This window comes from Apodemus sylvaticus, chromosome 4, assembly GCF_947179515.1.
Source record: "Apodemus sylvaticus chromosome 4, mApoSyl1.1, whole genome shotgun sequence".
Classification (NCBI taxonomy): Eukaryota; Metazoa; Chordata; class Mammalia; order Rodentia; family Muridae; genus Apodemus; species Apodemus sylvaticus.
The window spans coordinates 132,906,423-132,929,700 of NC_067475.1; the positions used below are offsets into that span (position 1 = coordinate 132,906,423).

General features: G+C 37.2%; 1 protein-coding gene across 9 annotated transcripts in view; it reads right to left on the reverse strand.

The window, feature by feature from the left end:
- Positions 1-23,278, reverse strand: part of Bltp1 (bridge-like lipid transfer protein family member 1) — a 204,637-nt gene that overhangs the window by 95,149 nt on the left and 86,210 nt on the right. For 6 of the 9 annotated variants that reach the window (XM_052180612.1, XM_052180614.1, XM_052180615.1 and 3 more), the window contains exons 25-38: positions 22,123-22,242; positions 20,616-20,896; positions 19,687-19,937; positions 16,951-17,209; positions 14,844-15,681; positions 14,198-14,268; positions 12,850-13,023; positions 10,672-10,792; positions 9,173-9,319; positions 6,650-6,777; positions 6,231-6,430; positions 4,590-4,790; positions 3,716-3,927; positions 316-467 (exon numbers count right to left, since the gene is read on the reverse strand). In XM_052180612.1, coding sequence (XP_052036572.1) covers positions 316-467; positions 3,716-3,927; positions 4,590-4,790; positions 6,231-6,430; positions 6,650-6,777; positions 9,173-9,319; positions 10,672-10,792; positions 12,850-13,023; positions 14,198-14,268; positions 14,844-15,681; positions 16,951-17,209; positions 19,687-19,937; positions 20,616-20,896; positions 22,123-22,242 — 3,155 coding nt within the window. The remainder of the gene's footprint in view (positions 1-315; positions 468-3,715; positions 3,928-4,589; positions 4,791-6,230; positions 6,431-6,649; positions 6,778-9,172; positions 9,320-10,671; positions 10,793-12,849; positions 13,024-14,197; positions 14,269-14,843; positions 15,682-16,950; positions 17,210-19,686; positions 19,938-20,615; positions 20,897-22,122; positions 22,243-23,278) is intronic. The other 3 variants (XM_052180617.1, XM_052180611.1, XM_052180619.1) reach the window with 1 other exon arrangement.

Consider the following 23,278-nt stretch of genomic DNA (forward strand, 5'->3'; position numbering starts at 1 on the left):
ACACTCAAAAAAAAAAAAAAATAAAAGAAAAGTAGAAGAGGGAAATGTATTTGAAATGAAAAATAAAACAAAAGTATAAAGAAGCAAGCCAAGTAAATACAGCCAAAATACTAGGAAAGAAATTGGGCTAACTAGACAATATATAGTATCTATAGAAAATATTCAATGAGAAAGATGGAAAAAATAGCCATTTTAGCACTCATGGGGTATTAGCTATGTCAGAAAAATAATTTAGGAAGCACACAAAACAAAATGATAAGCTGTCTGAAATATGGAGGAATTGTCTGGACAAAATTATACTCTAAAATTTCTTACCTAGAAAATGCATGTGCAGGAGATCTCACATTTGTAGGAGCTGCAAAACTAAACCAAATTTCTTTAATGGTCAACTTCATGCTACATGAATCTGGAGGTGGTGGCATTAGAGGTAGATCTTTTTTCAAATCATCAGATTCAACTCCTTCATCCTATATAAAAAAGCCAAAAACAACATTTATCCTCCAGAACTATTCAGACAGACTTATTAGCATTTTAAGCACAAAACCTTTTCATTCATGAGGCTTAACAGACTACACCTTTACAAAGAACCCTGACCTGTGCACGCTGCTCAAAACAGCTATACAGGTTTCCACTCTCACAAGCAATTGCTCCTGCATCCTCCTCAGCATGTGCTGTCACTTGAATTTTTTATATTAGCCATCTGACTGGTGTAAGATGGAATCTCAAGAGTTGTTTTGATTTGCACTTCCCTGATGACTAAGGACTTTGAATATTTACATGCTTCTCAGCCAGTAGAGATTCCTCTGTTGAGAAGTCTGTTTAGCTCTGTACCCCATTTTTAATTGGGTTATTTGGGTATTTTTTGGAGTCTAACTTTTTGAGTTCTTTGTATATTTTGGATATTAGTCCCTCTGTCTGAATGTAGGGTTGGTGAATATCTTTTCCCATTGTGTAGGTTGTCACTTTGTCCGATTGATGATGACCTTAGCCTTACAAAAGCTTTTCAGATTCATTATTTCTGTTTTTAAGAGAAAACTTTGCTATGTTGCCTAGACTAGTATTGACCTGGGCTTTTAAGAGATACTCCTATTTCAGCGTCCTGAGTATCTAAGGTTTAGCTTTTTTTTTTTTTTTGTTGTTGTTAAATCAAAGTAAAGTATATACGGTCCAGTGAGATGATTCAGAAAACAAAGGCATTTACTGCCTTGATGCCAAACCTGATGACTTGGGCCAATAGAGACTCATTGACTAAACCACCAACCAAAGAGAGTGCAGGGGCTGGACCTAGGCTCCCTCTACATATATGTAGCAGATGTACAGCTTGGTCTTCATGTGGGTCCCTTAAATATTAAGAGGCTGTCTCTAACTGGAGAAAGTAGAAAGTTGCTTTCTACTTTCCCCAGTCTTACTGCCTGGTGAAGCCTCAGTGGGAGAGGATACACTTAGTCCTGCTGGAAATTGATATCCCAGGGCAGGGCGGTAGCCAAAAGGGCTTCTCCTTCTCTGAGGAGAAGGAAAAGGGGTGATGGGTGAAGGGACTTATGAGGATGGGGCTGGAAGGAGAGGAGAAAAGGGGGCCATGATCAGGATGTTAAGTGGATAAACAAAATAATGAGAAAAAAAACCAGAAACAAATCAAATCCATCAACAACACAAACAGCCTCTATGGCTGGGGAGGTAATTCAGTTGTAGAGCTAGTTCTTGCATAGCATGTTGTAAGGTCCTAAGTTTAATCCTCAGTATCACAAAACATAATAAATAACATGTGAAACATTGATTTCTCCAGAAGCTATAGACTAGTCATTTGAGTGTATAAAGATGTAGAATTTGAGTTTTGAAAAAAATGAGAGAGACATGCATTATTACTGCAGCAACATGCATGGTCAAGCATGTGATTACAGACTGCCTAGTCTCTGAAGCCATGGCACACTTAATGTCATGGTTCATAAGTTTTATAAAGAAACATGGGAAAGTATCACTATATAATGAAAATATCAGTGAGCCAAGGAAATTAGTGTCATGAGTATAACTTCCGAGAATACCCATGTTTGAGGAGAAATAATTCTGTAAAGAAATGGGAAAAAATAACACAGAGGTTATTGGATAAATTGTTAAAAAATCCAAGGAGCACAAGATCTGGGAGAAAGGCCCTTAAAATTCAGTAAAGTGAGGCTAGTGAGAACGACTCAGCAGTCAAGAACACCAGCAGCTCCTCCAGAGGACCTGAGCTCCATTCCCAGTGCCAACACAGTGGAGATCTAGCACCTCTTTTGGTCTCAGTTGGGCATGAGGCATATACATGGTGTACAGATGCAAATGCAGGCAAAACACTCCTCTACCTAAAATAAAAATCTTTAAAAAGTATTCTGTAGTTTTTCAAAAGGTAAGGACAGAATGCTAAAAGAATTCTTGTTTAATGCATAGACACATATGTCTTAATTCTCTTCATTAAAATTCTAATGGAACCCCCTCAAACACTTTTAAAGAACTAATACTGAAAGTGATTAATTTAAAATTTTATTTATGATTATTGTGGGTGTGTGTGAATATGATGTGTAAGTGTGGTTGCAGAGTACCATGGTGTAAATATGGACATCAGAGAAGAACTTTGGGGAGTCAGTTTTCCCCTCCCACTTTTACAAGGATTCAAGAGATCAAACCCTGGTCGCCAAGCTGGACACCTAGCAATTGGTTCTACCTGCTGAGCCAACAGGCTGTTATAGAAATGGATAAACTCTCCAAATATGCACCAAATAAATATCTAGGGATGTGGAGATGACTCAGTGGGTGAAAGCACTTGCCCAGTAAGCCTGAAAACCTGAGTTTGGATCATCAGAAGTCACATTAAAAACAGCAAAAAACAAAACAAAACACCCACAAGCATGTGTCTGTGTGTCAGTGTGTACCTACTAGGAAATGGGAGGTGGTGACAGGAGACCTCCAACGTTCGAAGACCAGCCAACATGGTTATACAGCATTGGAAGAACCTATGAGGACTAACAGCCACATGTAGGGTGTGGCATACCCCATACCCACATACACATATGTCTCTCATACACAGAGAAATAAAAATAAATAACCCCAGGAAATGGGGATCAGAGGTGAGTATGACTGTGAACACTGAGTACCTCTGAGAAGTCTATGTGTATATGTGTAAACATTCACTAAATTCTTGCTTGTTTGTCACCAGTTAGTGGCCCAACTTTTCAACATTATGGAATTTTAAATAATTTTGCTTTTACCATATCCATCACAATTAAATTCTACCACAATAAAAGTAATAAATGAATTGAATATAAGGTATTACTTAAGATGATACCTAAAATTATCAGATATGGATTAAAAACCTTTATTACTTATATATAAAAGATTACCAGTAAGCATAAAACTACTTCTAAAATTAACTAAAAGCTAATTAATTAATCAAGGCTTACTTTTCTTAAATTCTATAAATTCATTTATTTAACCAATGTTTACTATCTGTATAACATAAGCAGAGTATTGTGATACCTAGTATAATGGGTAGGAATATGCAACATAAGTATATATTTCTATACGTATTCATTAACTATACTCTAGTCATACTATAGTCAACAAAATGTTTCAACAAGTCTAAAACAGGAAATGACAAGGAAATATACTCTAGAAATTGATTTTGAATTGAGTATATAATTCTCTATTTCCAAACTATTAGTATCATTAGAAAATCACCAACTTGCTCATCTGAAACTGAGTTTCCATTTATGTCAGAGGAAGGACTGGTTCGGTCACATGGTAAGTTATCGTCAGAGACATCAGTATTGTAGCCACTGCCCGTAGGAGAATCGGAAGAATTATTGGATGTCAGCACTCCACCTCTTTCTGTGACACTAGTTTTACCCATAATTCCAAAACTGTTATATAAAACTGCACCAGATTGTCTTCCTCCTATGGAAATAAAGGGAGCCATTTGTTAGAAGGAAAATGGATATGTGTTCTCCTGTTATATTCTAAATATCTGTAGATAACTTCATCAAGATCACGTTTTTCCTCACTAGCCTTTGCTTTTATCTAAGAGAGTCATGTATGACTTTCTAGGTAGAAGCAGTGGGCATTCAGCTACGAGTATTTTAAATTACTATATCATGTAAGATTAAGCCTGAAAGTCTTACGACAATTCAACTTTCTGCTCTAAAGTATTACTCACAACCATATGAGACTTTCCTTCCACCTTTTCTCTCCTCCCCTTGTCTTATAAAAGAAACAAGTATAGATCAGCAGTGTTCACTAAAGGAAGAATTCACATGAAATGTTTACTTCTTATATAGCAAGGCTCTAAACACTTAAAAAAAAAAGTGGGGGAGGGGTGGTGTCCAGTAAACTCAGGAATTTCTAAATCCAGCTGCCCCGTGAGACCCCACGGTTTGTAACAAAAGGACTCTCTATGTAGCTGTGGAAGGAACTTCCACTTGCATAACTGAGATGTCTATACACCCCTTGTAGGTAAAAGCACCACAATTTCTGCTGTATTATGTTGATGCAGGGTGCTATAACAACTGTTAAATACACTTCAGTCCCCACCCAAGCAGAACTCAGGGGTTAAAGTTTACCTTTAATAGTTAAATTTTCAAGTCCACATTCAAACATTATCCAGCCCCATTTTTCTTGACTGGGACCTATCCGTGTTACATCTGGGATAGCTTGTTGATCTGTCTCATCTACAAAAGTAAATTCATCCAATTCTTCAAGAGTAAATAAAACTTTGGACTTTTCAAAGGGAATGGCAGTGATGGCACAGGTCCCAATGTCTACTATTGAGAGAGCACAATGAAAATCTTTTTAAGAAAAAAACAAAAATCAGATGTCAGTATGAGTTGTATTAAAAAGGCACCTTGGTATTCTTAAAAGGCAGAAAAATAAACAAAACATGTAAAGAAAATAAAGCTATCTCCAATGCAGTAAAGACGATTCCAGAGTTAACAATGAATTCATCAAGATTAAAGAATTCTGTCAACAAAGGTCTAAATAATTCAGCTTTCTGGCAAAGTACTTTAAAGAGCTTTCATAATTTACAGAATAAAATTATTTTAATTATGTAGCCTCAGGAAAAACATTATTTCCTAGGAAAAGTTAACTTTTACTTAAAGACACTTTAACATTAAAATTTTATATAACTGGGTTTTATTAGACATTGCCAAGAATCCACTGCTTACACAGGCAATGAGTAAAATGAATCTCCATTTTCTCAAATCTTTCTGATAACTTAATTATCTGCATTTCTCTTTAAATCTCCTAGAGTTAGTTTTAAGTGTGTTTAAGTTTGTGAGCAGTCTACCCCACATGAGGGCATACTCAACAGAAAGCCCAGAGCACTGCACTCAGAAACTGACCGCATCTCTCTGTGGCTATCAAATGCCATGAGACTGAGCATCTCAAACATCTGCACTTGTTCTGCATTTTTATGCAAATGTGCTGTGGAACTTCATGGGGACTTTTGCTTGTAATTCTAGCTGGTGGGCTTCAAGTTACATAATGTAAAGCCTATGATCTAATAAACAAGTGCAAACTGGTCACCACTACAATCTACAGACCTTTTACAACTCAAACCACTGTGCTTTGCCTCAGTTTTAAGACTAGAGTTTGCAGGTAATTATAAAAAGTAATTTGCCTTTTAAAAAGCCTTGAGTCAGATGCTGTGACTTTATACAAAGAGATAAAATAAGCGTATGCTAAATAATTCACAACAGCTTGACACAAGCTATAGTCATCTGAGAGGAGGGAACCTCATTTAAGAAAATGCCCCCATAAATGGGTGGTGGTCAAACCATGAAGAGCAAGCCAGTAAGCCTCAATCCTCCATGACCTACAGTAGCTCCTGCCTCCAGGTTCCTGCCTTGTTTAAGTTCCTGTCCTGGCTTCCTCTGATGATGAACTATAATGTAAAGTGTAAACCAAATAAACCCTTTCTTCCCTAAATTTGTTTTTTGGTCCTGGTATTTCACTGAAGCAACAGAAACTCTAAGACAAACCCTGAGATAGACACAGCAGTTAGAATGACCTAGAACACAGATAGTCCTAAAACATAATTTCCATTTTGCACAGAACATGATATAGAATAGTTAAATATGATGAGTACAACATACATAGAAGTGCGTTTCTCTTCCTTATAGTATCAAATTGCAGCAATGTTCAAAGGAAAATGTTGGAAAATTTCACATTTACAAGTGACAAACAAAATTTTTGAAGCTTACCTGTAGTATCAAGACCTCTAAGTTGCCCATGGACTCGATGGATATTTAACTTGGCAGCAATCTCTTTGCCTTTCTCTGCTCCAGCATTTGACCTAAGAGACCCAGATGACTGAGGCTGCATCTTGCTGGCATGAACATATCTATCAAAATTTGATGTTTTACTAGTATCTACATTATTTGCAGTCTCTTCAACCACACCTCTTAATGGAAACAGAAAATGTACAAAATGGTTAACATTTAAATAATTTCATACAATAAAAACATTTCACTACAATGTTTAAAATGAAGCACTCTATCTAAACTAAACCAATATCAATTACATTGCCCAAATGTTCCTTTTAAATAATTATGAATAACTAGGATAGAACAAAGCGTTTCAATTCCAACAATCATGGCGCAAAGTAATAAGATCTTTTCACCTGTTCATACGAACTTGTGTAGCAATTCTGTCAAAGCACAAAGCCACCAGGGAAACATGAGTCACACTTCTGCTAGGAACTGTGGCTGGAGTTTCTTCCACTGAAGCTTGCAACAAGCATAAGTTAACCTAACATACAAATGACACAGATTTCAGAATTGTTAAAGTTTCTTTTATACCTAGATCACTAATACAAATAAAAGAACAATAATAACAGTATAAAGATCTATCTGAAAGTAATAATGACAAAAGTTGTTAAGTTCTCAAAACAGCCATGATCCCTGTGAAGATATGCTCACTAGTACAGCAGTGGCAAAAATGTTATGATAGTAACCAATACTTTCTGACTAGTTTAAGGCCTAATCAAGATAATTCATGCTTGGAATTGTTCACTGAGCCAAGAACTGGTAGCTGGATAGGTCAAACTCTGAAGAAAACCTACTAATATTGTTTTGCTAAATAGACACAGTATTAATTTTTTCCTAAGTATGTCTTTATACTCATCTATTATTGCATCTCTTAACGCTCAAGAAGCTGTTTCTCTTTATTAGTTGAAATTTTGATTGTACTCTTTCCCTTCCCAAACTCCTTACAGATCTATTCCTTCCTTTCCTACCCACCCAGTTTTGTGTCTTTTTTAGAAAAAAAAAATCTTCAAGACCAATTTGTGCTACATACAATACATATGGATGTGTGTTCTCCCACCAGAGTGTGGTCAACTACATTTTAAAAGAAAAATGCAGAGAAGTTTCTTTGTAAACTCGATGGCAATTAATTCCAAAACTTACAATTCATCAACATATAGAGAATAAGAGTACTCATTCAGAAACAACAGAATATCTGTATCACACCCCTATTCCCAAGTCTCAGATATCAGTGAGAAAGAGAGCAGGAAAGACCTGAAGAGCCAAAGATGGTGAATAACTGCTGTGAAACTGTGCCTTCTAGATATGACAAGCATTATATATAACTGTATATAACACAAGATCATGTCAACCATTTATGACACTGGCAGGTACTCTGCCCACTACTGGAGAAAAGCTATTTCCTGGCTGTAAAACCTGCAATCCACAACAATGACATGCCTGTAAGATAAATTGTTGCAATGGTTATGGGAGAAACCAAACACTTTCTGACCATTCTACTAGGTGGAATCCATACCTGACAATGTGAAAGGAGCCAAGAACCTAAAACTAGATAGGTGGAGGGACTATGGGGAAAGCCTTCCTACTATTATTCTGCTAAATGAGCTCAGCAATAAAATGGTTCCTAATGACATACTGCTATATCCATAAGATCACTTAGGCCTCACTTAGGCCTCGTTAGAGAAACAACTTCTTGTGTTGGATGGTAATTAACACGGAAACCCTCAACTGGACAATGCAAAGAGTCAGAGACTTTGGAGCTCTAGGTCGTAAGTGGGATGTCTTCAACGAACCCTTCCCCTCAAGGATCAAGGTTCTAGCAAAAGAGGAAAGATTGTAAGAGGCAGAGGTGACGGTGTCTCCAAGCAAGTATTCTTTCAGCAGGACTGATGCACATCTGAGCTCAGAGAGACTGTAAGCAGCATGAACAAGAAGATCCACATAAATTAAAGCCAGATGGCTCTAAAAGCTATCTGCAACTAACAACCACTGGCAAAAGAGAAACTCACTTTCTCCAATGGAGTCTCACGGGGAATATAAACCATATTTTAGGGCAAGCCCCATTCCAAGAAGTAGTTGGCTAACACACAACACAAAAAGAACTGAGTTGTATTTTTGTAGATGCTTTTTCTCCCAATTTGCTTTGGTTGTTTGTTTGTTTTTGTCCTGGTCATGTTTATTTTGATTTTTTAATGTCCCTGTTTTCTTTATTTTAAAGAGAGAGAGAGAATGAGCATATAGCTGAGTAGGTAAGGAGGTGGAAAGGAAGCTGGGATGAACCAGGGGAGGGAAAAGCACCATCAAAATATATTCTATACAGAAGGTTTTTTCAATTAAAAACAATTACACTTAAAAAAAAAATCAAGCTAGCCAAACCAGCAAGAAAAGTAGGGGCTCAACAACATCCTAAGCGTGTTTGAGATGCTCTAGTCAACTGATGGCTACCAGCGAGAGACTCAGTTTTCTTCAGGAATAAAGTCCCTGATGGGCTGTGCACATACTAAGAGACTAAGTGTTGACTCCGTGGCTTTAGAGAAGGAACACACACATGAAATTGGGAGGGAAAAGTGGTAGAGGTGGAGAGGGAGGAGTTCAGGGGGAGGGAACTGGGAAGACTTGATCAAACACACTATATGAATGCATAAAATTCTCAAACAATAAAAAAACACAATTGAATTTTTACTGGATGAATATAAAACATTTTACTAGATATTTACTAGTAGTCTGCTAAATTAAGTTAATTATATTAAATGTATATTAGATCATTAAGAGAATGGAGTATATCTTTTGATATTGCAAACTGTTTCACTAACATAAGGCAAAACAAATAAATATGCCAACTTATATCAGAAAAATGTTTCTGAAAAGCTTAACTTTACCTTTGGTATGCTCACATTAGCCTGCAGACCTTTAATTGTCACATTATCTTGCTTTGTTGTGGCATTTGTGTGAATTTGTCCCTGGTTAGTTGTTCCTATCATAGGATGCTCAGATTTTGTTCCTCGAATATCTTGCTTGGGAGATAACTGAAAGCATTGAACAAAATTATTTTCCAGGCATTTCCTAAGTTCTAAATCATCCACAACACGTATATTCATTGTTACCACTGCCAGACTACATGACATCAACTATCCTAATAGTCAATCTTGAAATTCAGGCAAAAGCTGGCAAATAGGCCAGCTCACCAGACTGAAAACAGCACTATATACAAAAATAAAAACCATTCATAGATAAACAAAAATGGTAATCATATATTTTTATAATAGGTTTTATTATTATTATTATTATTAGTAGTAGTAGTAGTAGTAGCAGTAGTAGTAATAAAATTGAACTCTATAGTTTTGAAGGCTGATTTGGTTTCCAAAGGCTCCTTATTGGGTGGAAATAGCTCACATTACCTTTATTTATACCATTCCACCAGAAATACCTGAATGTAGCACATGAAAGGCCAACTAAGAATGAGTAACAATGACTAGTTTACCAGAAACACTTATGCTCAATTTCCCCCATCCTAGTTCCTAATATATATATGATATATATATATGATACGGATAAATTTGAAAGAAATCAAAAGAGAATCATCCAAAGACCACCAGTGCATGACTGTTAGGCAACTGGTGGCACAGCCAGAGGACAGCAGGAGTAGAGATGTCACACAGAAAATAGAGTTACTCAGTTCACTGAGGTGAAAAAGAAACAACATAAAAATAAAGTGAAGCTAAAGATATGAATCCCAGCACTTGGGAGGCAGAGGCAGGTAGATTTCTGAGTTCAACGCCAGCCTGGTCTACAGAGTGACTTCCAGGACAGAGAAAAAAAAAGTCTATCTTAGCTTCTGAAAGCAATAAAATACTAATACTAAAGAATGCTTACCATGGACCACTCAGCATTTACAAGACTATAGTGCAGCTCCTGAGTACCACAGATCTGTTCCCAGGATCCTCCTTTTGCAGCTCACAACTATTCATAGCTCTACTTCCAGATGGTCTAAAACCCTCTACTGGTTTTGATAGGCATCTGTAATTATGTGCACATAACTACACACACATACACACACACACACACACACACACACACACATTTAAAATAAATCTTAACGCTTTCATCATTTAAGAACAAGGCATGTTAGAAAAGGCTTAGAACTAAGCTACTTTTGAAACAGAAGAATAAAAATAAAGCTATGGTTTTTAATTAGTGCTACTTAATCCACAGTAGTTATGTGTGCTATTATGAAGCCAATGGTTTTTAGAACATATCAGATGGATTCCAATTTAACTTAGTGATAAAATTTTGATACATTTAGGTTTTACAAGTTTAGATATTCCAACACATGTGGAAGACTCAACTTGCTATACCCACTGAATCAAAGACTTCTTACATTTTCTGAGAAGGTAGTTTTACTATTTTGCACAGCTTCTCTAAGGACTTTAGTGTGAAGATCATCTACAATTGCAGCTGGGTGCCGAGTACTCACACGGTGAACCATAGCCTCAATATATCTGATAAAAGGAAAAGAAAAATAATTAAAATGTCATTTAATATTATGACTTATTTTACCAAACAATCAGTGAAACTTACCACCGTTGTGATATTTACAATTCTTTAATACTAAAATACAAAATCCTAAGTTATATCTTTAGATATTCTACAGGAAAGAACATTTCTGAAATTTTAGCCTTACCATCACCCTCAAAACCTCAGATAAGGCAGGAACATTCGCACCTACGACAAACAATGTTCAACAATTTCTACAAACTTGCACCTTACATTTATTTATTTCCAAAACTTTGGGGTTTTTTTGTTTGTTTGTTTTTACCCAATGCATAAAAACTTTAGGATTGTACATACTAACATGGTACCATGTAGGTAATATGAATGTTATTTTTTTAAGGTAAAAACTTTAAAAACTTTTGCACACATCAACAGTGCATATCAGATTCTAACTGAAACTCAATATTCCTCTACCTCTTCTCTCTCTGTCTGTCCCTAGAATTTGGTCTACCATTAATATTCTGAGACAAAAATGTTTGAGATTCCATGAGTGATACCATGTACAATTTGTCTGTGCCTGTCTTATTTGACTTAACCTACTGACCTTCAGTTCCATCTGTACTGTCAGAAATGACAGGATTTAATCATTTTAAAGCTAAACAATATTCCACTGTGTAAGTGTACAAAATTTTATCATTTGGCAGACATGGGTCACTTTCATTACTTATTTACTGTAAATAATGCTGGTGTATATGGGAGAAAGATGTTTCTTCAACATAATAATTTAATTTTCTTTGCATAAAAACCTACTATTAGGGTTGCCGAATAACAGTAGTTTTGTCTTTTGCTTTGGGAAGAACCTCAGTGTAGGGCTGTCCTAACTTACATTCTTGTAAACAATGTACAACAGTCGCTTTTCCTTTTAACAATGGTCATTCTTACTGGGGTAATATCGCACCATAACATTAATTGGCATTTCCCAAGTCAGTAGTAATTTTTCATATATCTTGTATGTCAGTGCTAAGAAATGTCTACTTAGATCTACTGTCTATTTTTAATTGGTTCTTTATTTGCTAATGATTTATAGAGTTCATAACATACGGTCAGAAGTTTGCTTTATAAATATTTTCTTCCATCCTATGAACTATGTCTTGTGTCTGCTAAAACTTTTAATTTGTTGTAATCTCATTTATTTATTTTAGTTATTTTTCACTATGGTTTTGCACAGTCCAAACACCCCGAAAATGAAGAAATCATAGATTTTAATGTCCCAATGTTCTTCACTATGCATTTTTTGTTTGTTCATTTATTTTTTTTCTCTCAGATACTGCATCCCAACTGTAGTTTCCCCTCCCTCTTCTCCTCTCAATCCTTCTCCTCTACCTCCCCTCTTCCCCCAACCCATTCCTCTTCCATGTCCCTTCAGAAAAAGGTAGGGCTCCAAGGGATATCAACCAAATATGACATAAACCAGTAAAATACAGTAGTATTTGATTCTCCTAAAGTCTTTCTGATTCTCCTAAAGATAATTACCTATATTTTTCATTAGTATGACTCCTTCCAAGAATCTTGCCAAGTTATCAGAAAACATCATGTACAGTCCAGCAGAATAAGTATTTTCATGAGAACTGGCTCTCATTGAGCCTTCCCTTCTTCATTATCTACATGACTCACACTCCATTCTGTCTCATTTTGGCTTCTACATGGGTCAGTTTTATCTCCTTTGATAGCATGTGTATATCTTGCAGGACAAAGTAACTATTATTTTCCCTTTATCTTTTCGATTAACATGTATGAGTATGAAATAATTACTTCCCACATGTTTAAACATTCTATGCTTATTAGTTAAATGTAAAAGACAAAGTATATAATTATTATAACACTATATTTCCAGATGGAAAACATATCAGATGATTAACTAAAACATAACCACTTTAAAATCTATTTCTATTTTTACTAAAAACAGCTAGTTAATAAACTTAATAAACTCTGTATTCTATGTACTTATGTCATGTAAACATATCACTGTATAAAGCAGCAGTTATTTTTTAGACAAAGGTAATACCTGTCTAAGGCTTCGGCTACCAGTGGAGTCAGAACAATATCAACAGTTCCTTTGACTTCAACAATAGCTGTTGTCTTGGTCTGAGCAACAGGCTGATCTAGGGTCCACTCTTCTGTTAATGTTTCATCATCTGTGTTATCAACAATTTTCTTGTCCAGTGGAGTATATGGTGTGCTATAGAATTTAATCATAAAAGCATATATTGAAAAGAATATAAATAAGAATAGAAGTTGAATATTTGTCAAAGTAAGTGAACATTTAAATCTTATCTCAGTGAAAAAATTTACAGACAGAGACTAATATTTCAAGTCTAAAGAATTTTCAAAACTAGGCCGAATGAGGTACTAAAATGCATATTGGTCAAATATGGCAATTATATTACATGACAACAAATATTTTTGTTTTGGGGAGGGGAGGGGAGGGGAGGGAAGGGGAGGGGAGGGGAGGGAAGGGAAGTGGAGGGGAGGGGAGGGAAGGGAAGGGGAGGGGAGAGGAGGGAAGGGGAGGGGAGGGAAGGGAAGGAAAGGGGAGGGGAGGGGAGGGAAGGGGAGGGGAGGGAAGGGGAGGGGAGGGAAGGGAAGGGGAGGGGAGGGAAGGGGAGGGGAGGGAAGGGAAGGGGAGGGGAGGGAAGGGAAGGGGAGGGGAGGGAAGGGGAGGGAAGGGAAGTGGAGGGGAGGGGAGGGAAGGGAAGGGGAGAGGAAGGAAAGGAAGGGGAGGGGAGGGAAGGGAAGGGAAGGGGAGGGAAGGGAAGGGGAGGGAAGGGAAGGGGAGGGAAGGGGAGGGAAGGGGAGGGAAGGGAAGGGGAGGGAAGGGGAGGGAAGGGAAGGGGAGGGGAGGGGAGGGAAGGGGAGAGGAAGGAAAGGAAGGGAAGGGGAGGGAAGGGAAGGGGAGGGAAGGGAAGGGGAGGGAAGGGAAGGGGAGGGAAGGGGAGGGAAGGGAAGGGGAGGGGAGGGGAGGGAAGGGGAAGGGAGGGGAGGGGAGGGAAGGGGAGGGAAGGGAAGGGAAGGGAAGGGGAGGGAAGTGGAGGGAAGGGAAGGGGAGGGAAGGGGAAGGGAAGGGGAGGGAAGGGAAGGGAAGGGGAGGGAAGGGGAGGGAAGGGAAGGGAAGGGGAGGGGAGGGGAGGGAAGGGAAGGGGAGAGGAGGGGAGGGAAGGGAAGGGGAGAGGAGGGGAGGGAAGGGGAGAGGAGAGGAGAGGAGAGGGAGGGGAGGGAATGGAAGGGGAAGGGAGGGGAGGGAACGGAAGGGGAAGGGAGAGAAAGGAAAGGGGAATGCAGGGGAAGGGGAAGGGGAAGGGGAAGGGAAGGGAAACAGAAAGGAAGGGAAAAAGGAAAAGACATAAAATTCTTACTTTGAAGTTGATCCTGAAAGTTGCATCCCTCTATCTAGCAAAGAATTAGCAGTAAGTCCCTGTTTGATGACCTAGAATAGAATAAAATGTTGCTTATAGTCTAAAATTTTAATTATTTCTTATTGTTACGACAGGTTTTATGAGTACCCAAAGTAACCTTACTATTATGATCTTGATATATTCAGTATAAATATTTAAAAGAAGATATTCAATGGGTAACTTCATGTTTTCCTCAAGTAAGTGACACGAATTATGAAGGTAGAATCAGAGTAAAAGACATAACTCAAACAGGAATTGCAGGTGTCCTTCCTCTGTGAGTTTTTTTTCACACAAGTTAGTTTTCTGAAAGCCTACTTCAGACTTGATGAACTCACAAAGGAGATTTGATCCTAATCTTAGGAACACTGGCAATATAGAATCAGGCTACATGGTAATTTACTACCTTAACACACTGAAACCTTATACCATCATTGATGTAATTTGTTTAAATTTATAATAGAAATAACCCTGTAGTCTAACTGTGGTACACGGAGTCACATACAACAGAAAGTCAATCTTTCAGAACATAGCTGTGACTCAGCTTAACAACTTAAAAATAGTTTTACTAGAACAGTATGTTGATGGAAAATAATGATTTGATTTGTACCTTGAATGTTGGAACACAAAGCTGTTCAAATGATGAGGAACTTTCTTCACTGGTTGGTGTATCTAGGTCAAGGGGGCGATGCAATGAGGACTTGGAGGTTCTTTTGTTGGTAGGATGTTTAACTGACCAGTTAATTACCTGAAACTGAGTAAGGTAAGTCTGATAGCAACTCATCACGGGCTGCTGAGAGGTGATCTGCTCAGTCTCTCCTGTTTTCTCACCTTCTACAGTGTACAGATGCTCTATGACTTCATCTTCACCACCTAATGCAGAAACGAAGGAAGCCTGGGAAGGGTGGGTTTTGACTGGGAGAGCTCGGGGATCTGTAACGCCTTCTCCATGGACAGTAAGGGGCCCTTCTACACTGTGATATATGGAACCCCTACTGTAATCAATCTGCTGCATTTGCTTTTTCTTCTTTTTTCTACCAGGATAAGTTCCAGGGCCTTCATCACTGCTAATGGGCTCAAATTCTTCAGCTGCAGAGAAGTAGGCTTCACTATCAGCCATTGACATGCTGGAATCCATCGACCGATACTGATGAAATGAGTTAGAGTCTGCCGATGGTGTGTAAGGGAATGAACCAAAACTTCTCCTCTGTTTTGGTGAGTCTAGGACATTCTCATCACTTCGAGAGACATCACTACTAAATTGGACTCCAACTGTAACAGGCTGTTTGTCTCCATAAAAAGCAGCAGTGAGACTCTTCGTACTGCCAAGTCGGGTGGAGCACACGGAGGCTTGCCGCTTCAAAGGGGATCTGAGAGGAGACTGTCCTACTGACTTATCTTGGGTGTTAGGAGACACAGGACTGGTTCCTGAGATTTCTGTAGGAATACTAAAAGAGAAGAAATCTATTTCTATTTTCAGCATATCATATAATTTAAATGTAAATTACTTATAAAATCATTTAAGTAATTTTTATCTTTTTACAAATAAAATATCTAAAATTTTACAATAAAATATTAATTCAAAATAGTAAAACATTACAGCATGAGTTCATATCCCTCATAAAGCTACAAAAAAATTACCAACCCACAAACAAAAACAAAATATGTTAAGCATTAAAAAATTTAAAGAAATCTAGAATTAGTAGCATATTTAAGGTTGTTTCTTTCCACATCTTCTAAAAGCTCATTGAGCCATATAGACTCGGGGTGTTTTATTGAGGAAAAGATAAGGAGGGCATTTTTCCCTCCCCACTCTATCCCCTCTGCTCCTCTACAGCAGCTGTTTTCAATCTGTGGGTCACAAGCTTTGGCAAATCTCTACCTCTAAAAAATTTACATTGCAATTAATAACAGCAAAATCACAGTTATGAAATAGCAATGAAAATAATTATGTGGTGGTGGGGGTCACCAAAACATGACAAACTGTAATACAGGTCGCAGCTTTAAGGAAGGGTGAGAACACTTCTCTGGAGAACTGTGACTAAAACAATCATTCTAACAGCACTTAATTGAAGGTCTCCATGAAGCATCTAAACAAAAACATCATGGGACCTAGGTTGAGGAACAAAGGTTTTGACTGTAGTTTTTATATATAAAAGATGTCAGTTATAGTCATAATCAAGCCAAATAGCTATTAAGAGTGGCTAGGGAAGCTGCACAGAATAAATGGAGAAAGATCAGAACAGAACTCAGAAGAACCTCACCTCTCAACAAGTGTCAGGCTATAGGAAGAGGAAGCAAAAGAAGAAAAGCAAAGGGAAGAGCCTGACTTTGGACACAGAAGGTCCAGCCAAGAAGGTGGAAGCAAACTGTGAAGGATACTACTGAGCAAGGGCAATTCGTAAGTCGGCAGTGTTCAACTGTTACCTGCTAGGAAGACCAACAAGTATTCAGTAAAGTAGTAGACTATATGAATAGTAACAAAAATGCACTGACTTGTAGGATGTGAAATATTTCCATTAAAATTCACTTTTGCATTTTCTAATATCTGCAAAGAGTATATTAATTTTATTTGGAAAGACATGATATATCACTATATGTTCAGGTTCAAGGGAAAAATAATCTAAAATAGTAGAGAGGACAAAGGTTCCTGTGCTACTATTTTAGGTAAGCATAATCCAGTTACAACCCGGTTTTTAGTCTAATTGAATACTGACCTTGCTTGGCCATCATCTCTTTTGGTACCATGTAAAAAGTCTTTCTGAACCGAGGGGTCATCAGCAACAGAAGAGGGGCTCTCCTTCTCACCAGCCAGTAATGGCTGTGCAGCACTGGAGCTGCTGTTCTCCTCTGAGGATGAGGATGAACTGTGAGACCGTAAGGGCACCTGAAGACTAAGGTGCTGAGTTTTTCTCTCTCCTTCTATTCCCACTGATTTGTTTTCCCATTCTTTCCTCTTCATACTGTTCACATTTCCTAAGCAAATAAAATGTGGGTTAAGTGACTGCAAACATTTTTGAAGGAATATATGAAAAATATGGCAATTTAATATAACAACACTTTAAAGTATTATCCTTTTTAAAAAATAAAAGTATCTAACTTCACATAGTAACATGTTACACACTATAAAAAGCTGTATAATGAGTTCTGGGTCTACAGTCTACAATGGGTACTCTTGCTTTTTCTTTGTAATCTTTCATTTAAAGAATTTGAGAACTAAGGCTTTATCAGTGGCAGAGACTGATCAGGATGTGGACAGCAGCAGTTTAGTCCCCAGCATGTATGTGCATGTGTGCACACTTATGCACTCGGTTTATAATCAACAGAAAACTTTAATACAAGAACATAATGTACTGCACTTAGATTACTTGTTTTAAACATCTTCCACATTTTCTGTACAAACTGAATCGGAGTAGGGATTTATCATTCTCTACTCATTGATGTATTTCCAGTGTCTAGAACAACCTTAAACACAAAGCAATAAGTAGATGAATAAATAATAAATTCACAGCTAAAATGACCGGGCCCTATGTGCGTTCTAAGAGCCCTTTGATGGGATGTGAAAATGAAGGAGCTAGCACTAAGAGCTAGTGCACCTTTTAGCTACCATAGCATAAAATTTGCTCCATTTCACCTCTCCTAGGAGCAGCCAACCCTGAACTACTTAAGAAAAATGACCCCTGCTGCTAAGCAAAAAACACATTCTTTAATGAGAATGCAGTTCTGGGTAGAATTCAAGGATGGCAAAGATTCATTGGAATTAACAAAGCAAAACAGAACAATGAAAGCCAAAAGAAAAACAGGTTTGCTTGACCCATTTCCAGACAACAAGCACTAAGTGATTCTTTAATTCTACCAGCATAAACTTAGTACACTCCATCCTAACACTACATATCTACACTTGGCTCTAGGAAGGCTCAACAACTAGAAACTCACATACTGTAGGTGCTAACTGCAATCTTCCTACATATGAGTCCAAGGTAATTTAGTATCTATAATCTGTTCCCCAAGGAGATTAAATGTGAAAATTATAATTAGCCTTGCCCTCACTGTTCACATGTTGGAAACTGCTCTTCCCACTTTGCACCATGCATAATCTCTCCACACACAATCCTTGAATTTGTGGTAGTTAGGTTTCACTCAATCTGCTAGTCAGAAACTCAAGAAGTCCCTGTTATTAGTACTAACTTGGGAATACAAGAAAGAACATTAAAGTGTCTTTAGTAACCCATATTCCACTTAATACAACTTAACCTCAAAAACCCTCCAGTTTCCTCTCTGCAAAACATGGAAAGACAAAAGAGTCTGTAACTCTAGAGTCAGAGGAATTATGATGTAAAGGCAAAGTGGCTACACAGCAAGATTATATTCCAAAACCACAAATAACAGGGATAATATCTATCTCACATGATAGTTTGAGGAAGAAATGAGAAAAATAGCAGTGCTAACACTTTAAAATAAATATTTACCCATAAGGTTACAAGAAGACGACTATGTGCTAATATACATTTTATTTTTTAAATCCCAAGAAATTTTAGGTACTTTTATGTAATAGTAATATTTCTGAAATAAAATGCCCCTAAAAGACACATACACATTTTTGCATTATCATTATACAAGGATTAAGCATAGTAGCATCCCTGTCTCTTTCTATGTATAGGAAATCAATCTGATAAGAATTTTTAAAACTATTTTTATTTTAAAAATCTACCAAAAGAAAAGAAAAAGTTAGTATTTTTTTGAGTACCTAAATGGAAAAATGCTAAATATTGATGAAATATCAAAACGTATCTTTATATTTTACATCTATGTAGTGTGCAAATTTAAGGAGTAAACATTTAACTTAACTGTAGAAATGTATCGATTAAGAAGCCCAAAGGGAAACTTATTTCTAAAATCTTTGGAGAAAAGGCAACACTTAAATCTAAATCTAACACACTCAAAAACAGTGACAGCAGCACTGCTCATTTCAAACCAGTGTGTCTCCAACAGCATCTCAGATACACTCAGAAAAAACCAGATCTCTCTTTGTGACATGTTCAATTTTATTAGCAATAAAAATATATTGGAAAATGAGTTGGTGACATGGGGCATTAACAACAATGTTGCTAGTGATAGCTATTCTATAAAAGTGAACTGAAGTGAGCTATAGGGAATCAGTGTACGTGAGGACAGGCTTAGGCTAAGCTTGGCAGGAGAGCAGCTCCTTATCAAGAGCAGGAGTCTGAATAGGACACCTACTTTGATCCTATGTCATGCCTCTCCAAAGTAAACACTACATTTATATCACTTTAAGTTACCTGCAAAATTCATATAGATTATTTTAGTCCCTATCTGCAACATTACTAAAAAAAAAAAAAATCAATTTTATTGAATAAAATAACAGAACTTCTCTCAGAATGCACAGGGTCAGAGGCAAGAAGTTAGCATGACATACGACACATTTTTATTACCATCTACAGTTTTGGGGATTTCTTTAGTAATGATCCACTCTCCAGGCTGTAGCAAAGACTGGCCATAAAACATATCAGACTCTGCACTTGTGCTTGAAAATGCAGAGCTACTGGAAGGTGTCAACTCCTCAAGTTTGAAGAAATCTAGGCCAGTTACTGTGCCACCAAAGAATCTGCAGCCACCGAGACAGCCACACTTGTTTCTGCACCTTTTATTTTTCAAGGTATCATCTGGCCACAAAAACCACAATCTAAATGGAACACAAAATAAAACAAAAACATAGAAGAAAACTCATTAGGAAAATTGGTAGATAATCAATTAGAATTCAATTATTAATATATATAAAAATCAAAGTAAACACAACAACCCATTTAATATTGCAGTATATATTTTTAATCAATTTACCTTTCAAAATAAAAACACAGCTGTGCCACAACAAGAAAGATGAAAATAAGAATATTAACAGGCTCTGACAACTGTTTTAAAAGGTACTGTCATTCATTAAAGGCTAATGAAACCAGATATAGGTGTTCTTACTCGTCCCTCAAGTTCTGAAGGCCTGCCAAAAAAGTTTTCTGTTATACATAATGATATGACAGTCTCCTACAGCTAGAAAGCATGGAGCTTAGAGAGCCAATAGTGTCTTATAAACTGTTATCTGGAAACCATAATTTGAATTGTTATCATTGTAAAATACATAGTATAGACTTTTAAAACATTATTAAAAAATGTTATTTCTAAAACCACACCATCATTACAGAATCAAATGATACATTTACTTTAAGTATCAGGCTTCTTTATCCAGGGTACAGACAGGAGCATAGTCATTAAATCTTAAAATATTCTTAATCTACCCCAAATGTAGAATTTCCTCTAATATTGCCTAATAATTTTCAATGGTCACTACTCTTAAAAGATTTTTACCCACCTTTTAGTTCTGGCATCATGAGTTTCCAAGAACTGTCTTTGTGCCTCGTGTTTAGAATGATGATCGGCAGCTAATGCAATATCAACTGTAATAAGACCTAAGTTGGCTGACCCAGCTTCCAGCCAGTAGGCTCTCCGCAGCACTGCTGGCTGAAGTCCAACCCTGCAACTATTTAATTGCTCAATATACTGTCTCACTTGAAAGTCCTGAATTGCAGCACTTATTCCTTCTCCAACTGACTGATTGTGAAGATTACAGTTTGCAACTCGAATTGCACCCATCTAGAGTTGAAGCAGACAAGAAACAAAGCTGTGAGTTCAGGATTTTAAGTATCTTAGCAGAAACTATAGAACTAGTGCCTACCTGAAATTGAAAAAAAAAAAAAAACTATAGTAGAAGAAAGAAACACAAAGAAAGAATACAGAAGGAAAGGCTCAGGAGGTAAGGGACTTTGCCACCATCTTGACCATCTGAGCTGGATCCCCACAACCAAAGAGTAAATGGAGAGAACCAAACCAAGTTCTACAAGTTGTCCTCTGATTTTCAACACACACACACTATAAACAAACAAACAAACAAACAAACAAATAAATAAATGTAAGAAAAAAAAATCTGCTCAAAGCAGGGGTGGAGACAGGTAACATAGGGAAGGGAAGCATGCTGCCAGTCCTGGAGTTAGAGCACCAGGCCCACATGGTAAAAGGAGAGAGCAACTCCTCCCAGCTGTCCCCAACCTCCACAAGCATGGCGCTTATATGATCCCCTCACCCCCAACTAAGTAAATAAGTGATTCCTAAAAAGCAGTTGCAAGGAAAGGAGCCTACAAAGGAACAAGGGAAGGTAAAGCATTGAAACCACACAGGAACATGGCGGCGCTTGATATAAAAAATAAAAGTACATAGAGCAGAGGAAGTAAGCAAATGCTTTCGGAAGCCAAGGGGGGGAAGATAAATGGGTAAAACCAACAGACATTCAAAACATTCCTTGTTTTAATTATTTAGTGAGAGAGGGAAAGTAGGGAGGAAGGAGGGACACACCGCCATGGGCCGTGGACACTTGGAAGTCAGAAGGCAGCTTTCAGAAGTCAGTTCTCTCCTTGCACCTTGCTGAGGTAGGATCTCTCTTCCTTCTGCTGCTATTCTGCAGTTCTAATTGGCCTGCCTGCAAGCTTCGAGGCAGTCCTCCTGTCTCATATCTGCGTCCACCTTCCCTTTGGGGTGCTTTAGTTGTGTCAGTGCATCCAGCTTTTTAAGTGACTCATAGAGATATATTTTTAAAAATACTATGGGCATAATTATAACCTACATCCTTCCATGAATCAATGTCATGATAATTCAAGGTGAAAAAGTGGTAGAAGCACTAACAGAAAAAACAGTTCAACAAAATAGATATGAGTATAAAGTAGATAGTCTATGAGATCGTACAGGACAAATGTTTCAAAACATAAAAATTTACTTTAGTAAAAAGAAAGTGAATTACCCTGAGTAAGAAATAAACAAATGGTTACCTTTATGTTTGTAGCACAACCATGTTCCACAATATAAATATCAGCTCCATCTACTGCTAAACGAGTCATGGTGTATTTTAAATCATCTGATGTTGGACAAGGCCCAGGAATACAACTCAACTAAAATTAAAAAAAAAAAGGATAGTATTAATTCATTATTTTGACACTTAGTTAAATCTCATTATTTAAGTAAAATTCTTGTTATATAGTCATTTTTTCATTCAACTGAATTTCACTGTTTTATAATGACAACAGAAATAATCAGAAATAAAAATAACCCACTAGAAATCTAGTCTTATGTAACCAGGTACCAATTTTAAAACTGGCAAATCTCTCAATCTCTCTCTGACTGTATTATACTATATATGTTATATATAGAACATATATAATATATATTACTTATTACTGAGACTTAAAATTAGAGTAAACAGATGAAGTAAACACATCACAAGTTTAATATAAAGCTGCATAACACTTATAAGTAGAAGTCTTCTAGTGTAAGATTTCCCTAAGAAAATCACATGCACAGGCACATATTTGTCACATATGCATGTTTTCATACCATGCATGAGGAAATCAACTATAAATATATCCATAATACACACAAATTTCATTTCATTTTGATTCTAAAGTAGATCTGGTAATGTTTAGGTTGGAAGAAAACAGACATACTCCCACTTCAATGAACTTGGGGAAATGGAAGCCATGAGTAAACACGCTTGGACAAAGAACACGTGTGATATATTAGCAGCATAGGCACAAGAAGAAACAGCTGCTTCTCAGAGCAATCAATGCTCTATATCAATGGATTTCCTCTAGGAAAAATTAGAAGGGCTTGTGAGATGGCTCAGCACGTAAAGCATTTGCCAATACAAGTCCTTAACATAAATTCAACTCCAAAACTTACACAAGAGGTGGGAAGAGAGAAGCAAAGCCAGAAAGCTGTCCTCTGACCACCACACAAGCACTGAGGTACATGAGTACCCATGTACATGCATCAAACACACACACATGCAACAACATGAAAGTGTTTACACAAAATAATATGATCTGACAAAAGAGGCACACTTTTTATAGTGCAAGGGCTGAGTGAAATAAAAGCAAACTTCCCAAGGTATAAAATGTTCTTTATCTGCACTGGTGCTAATGGATACAC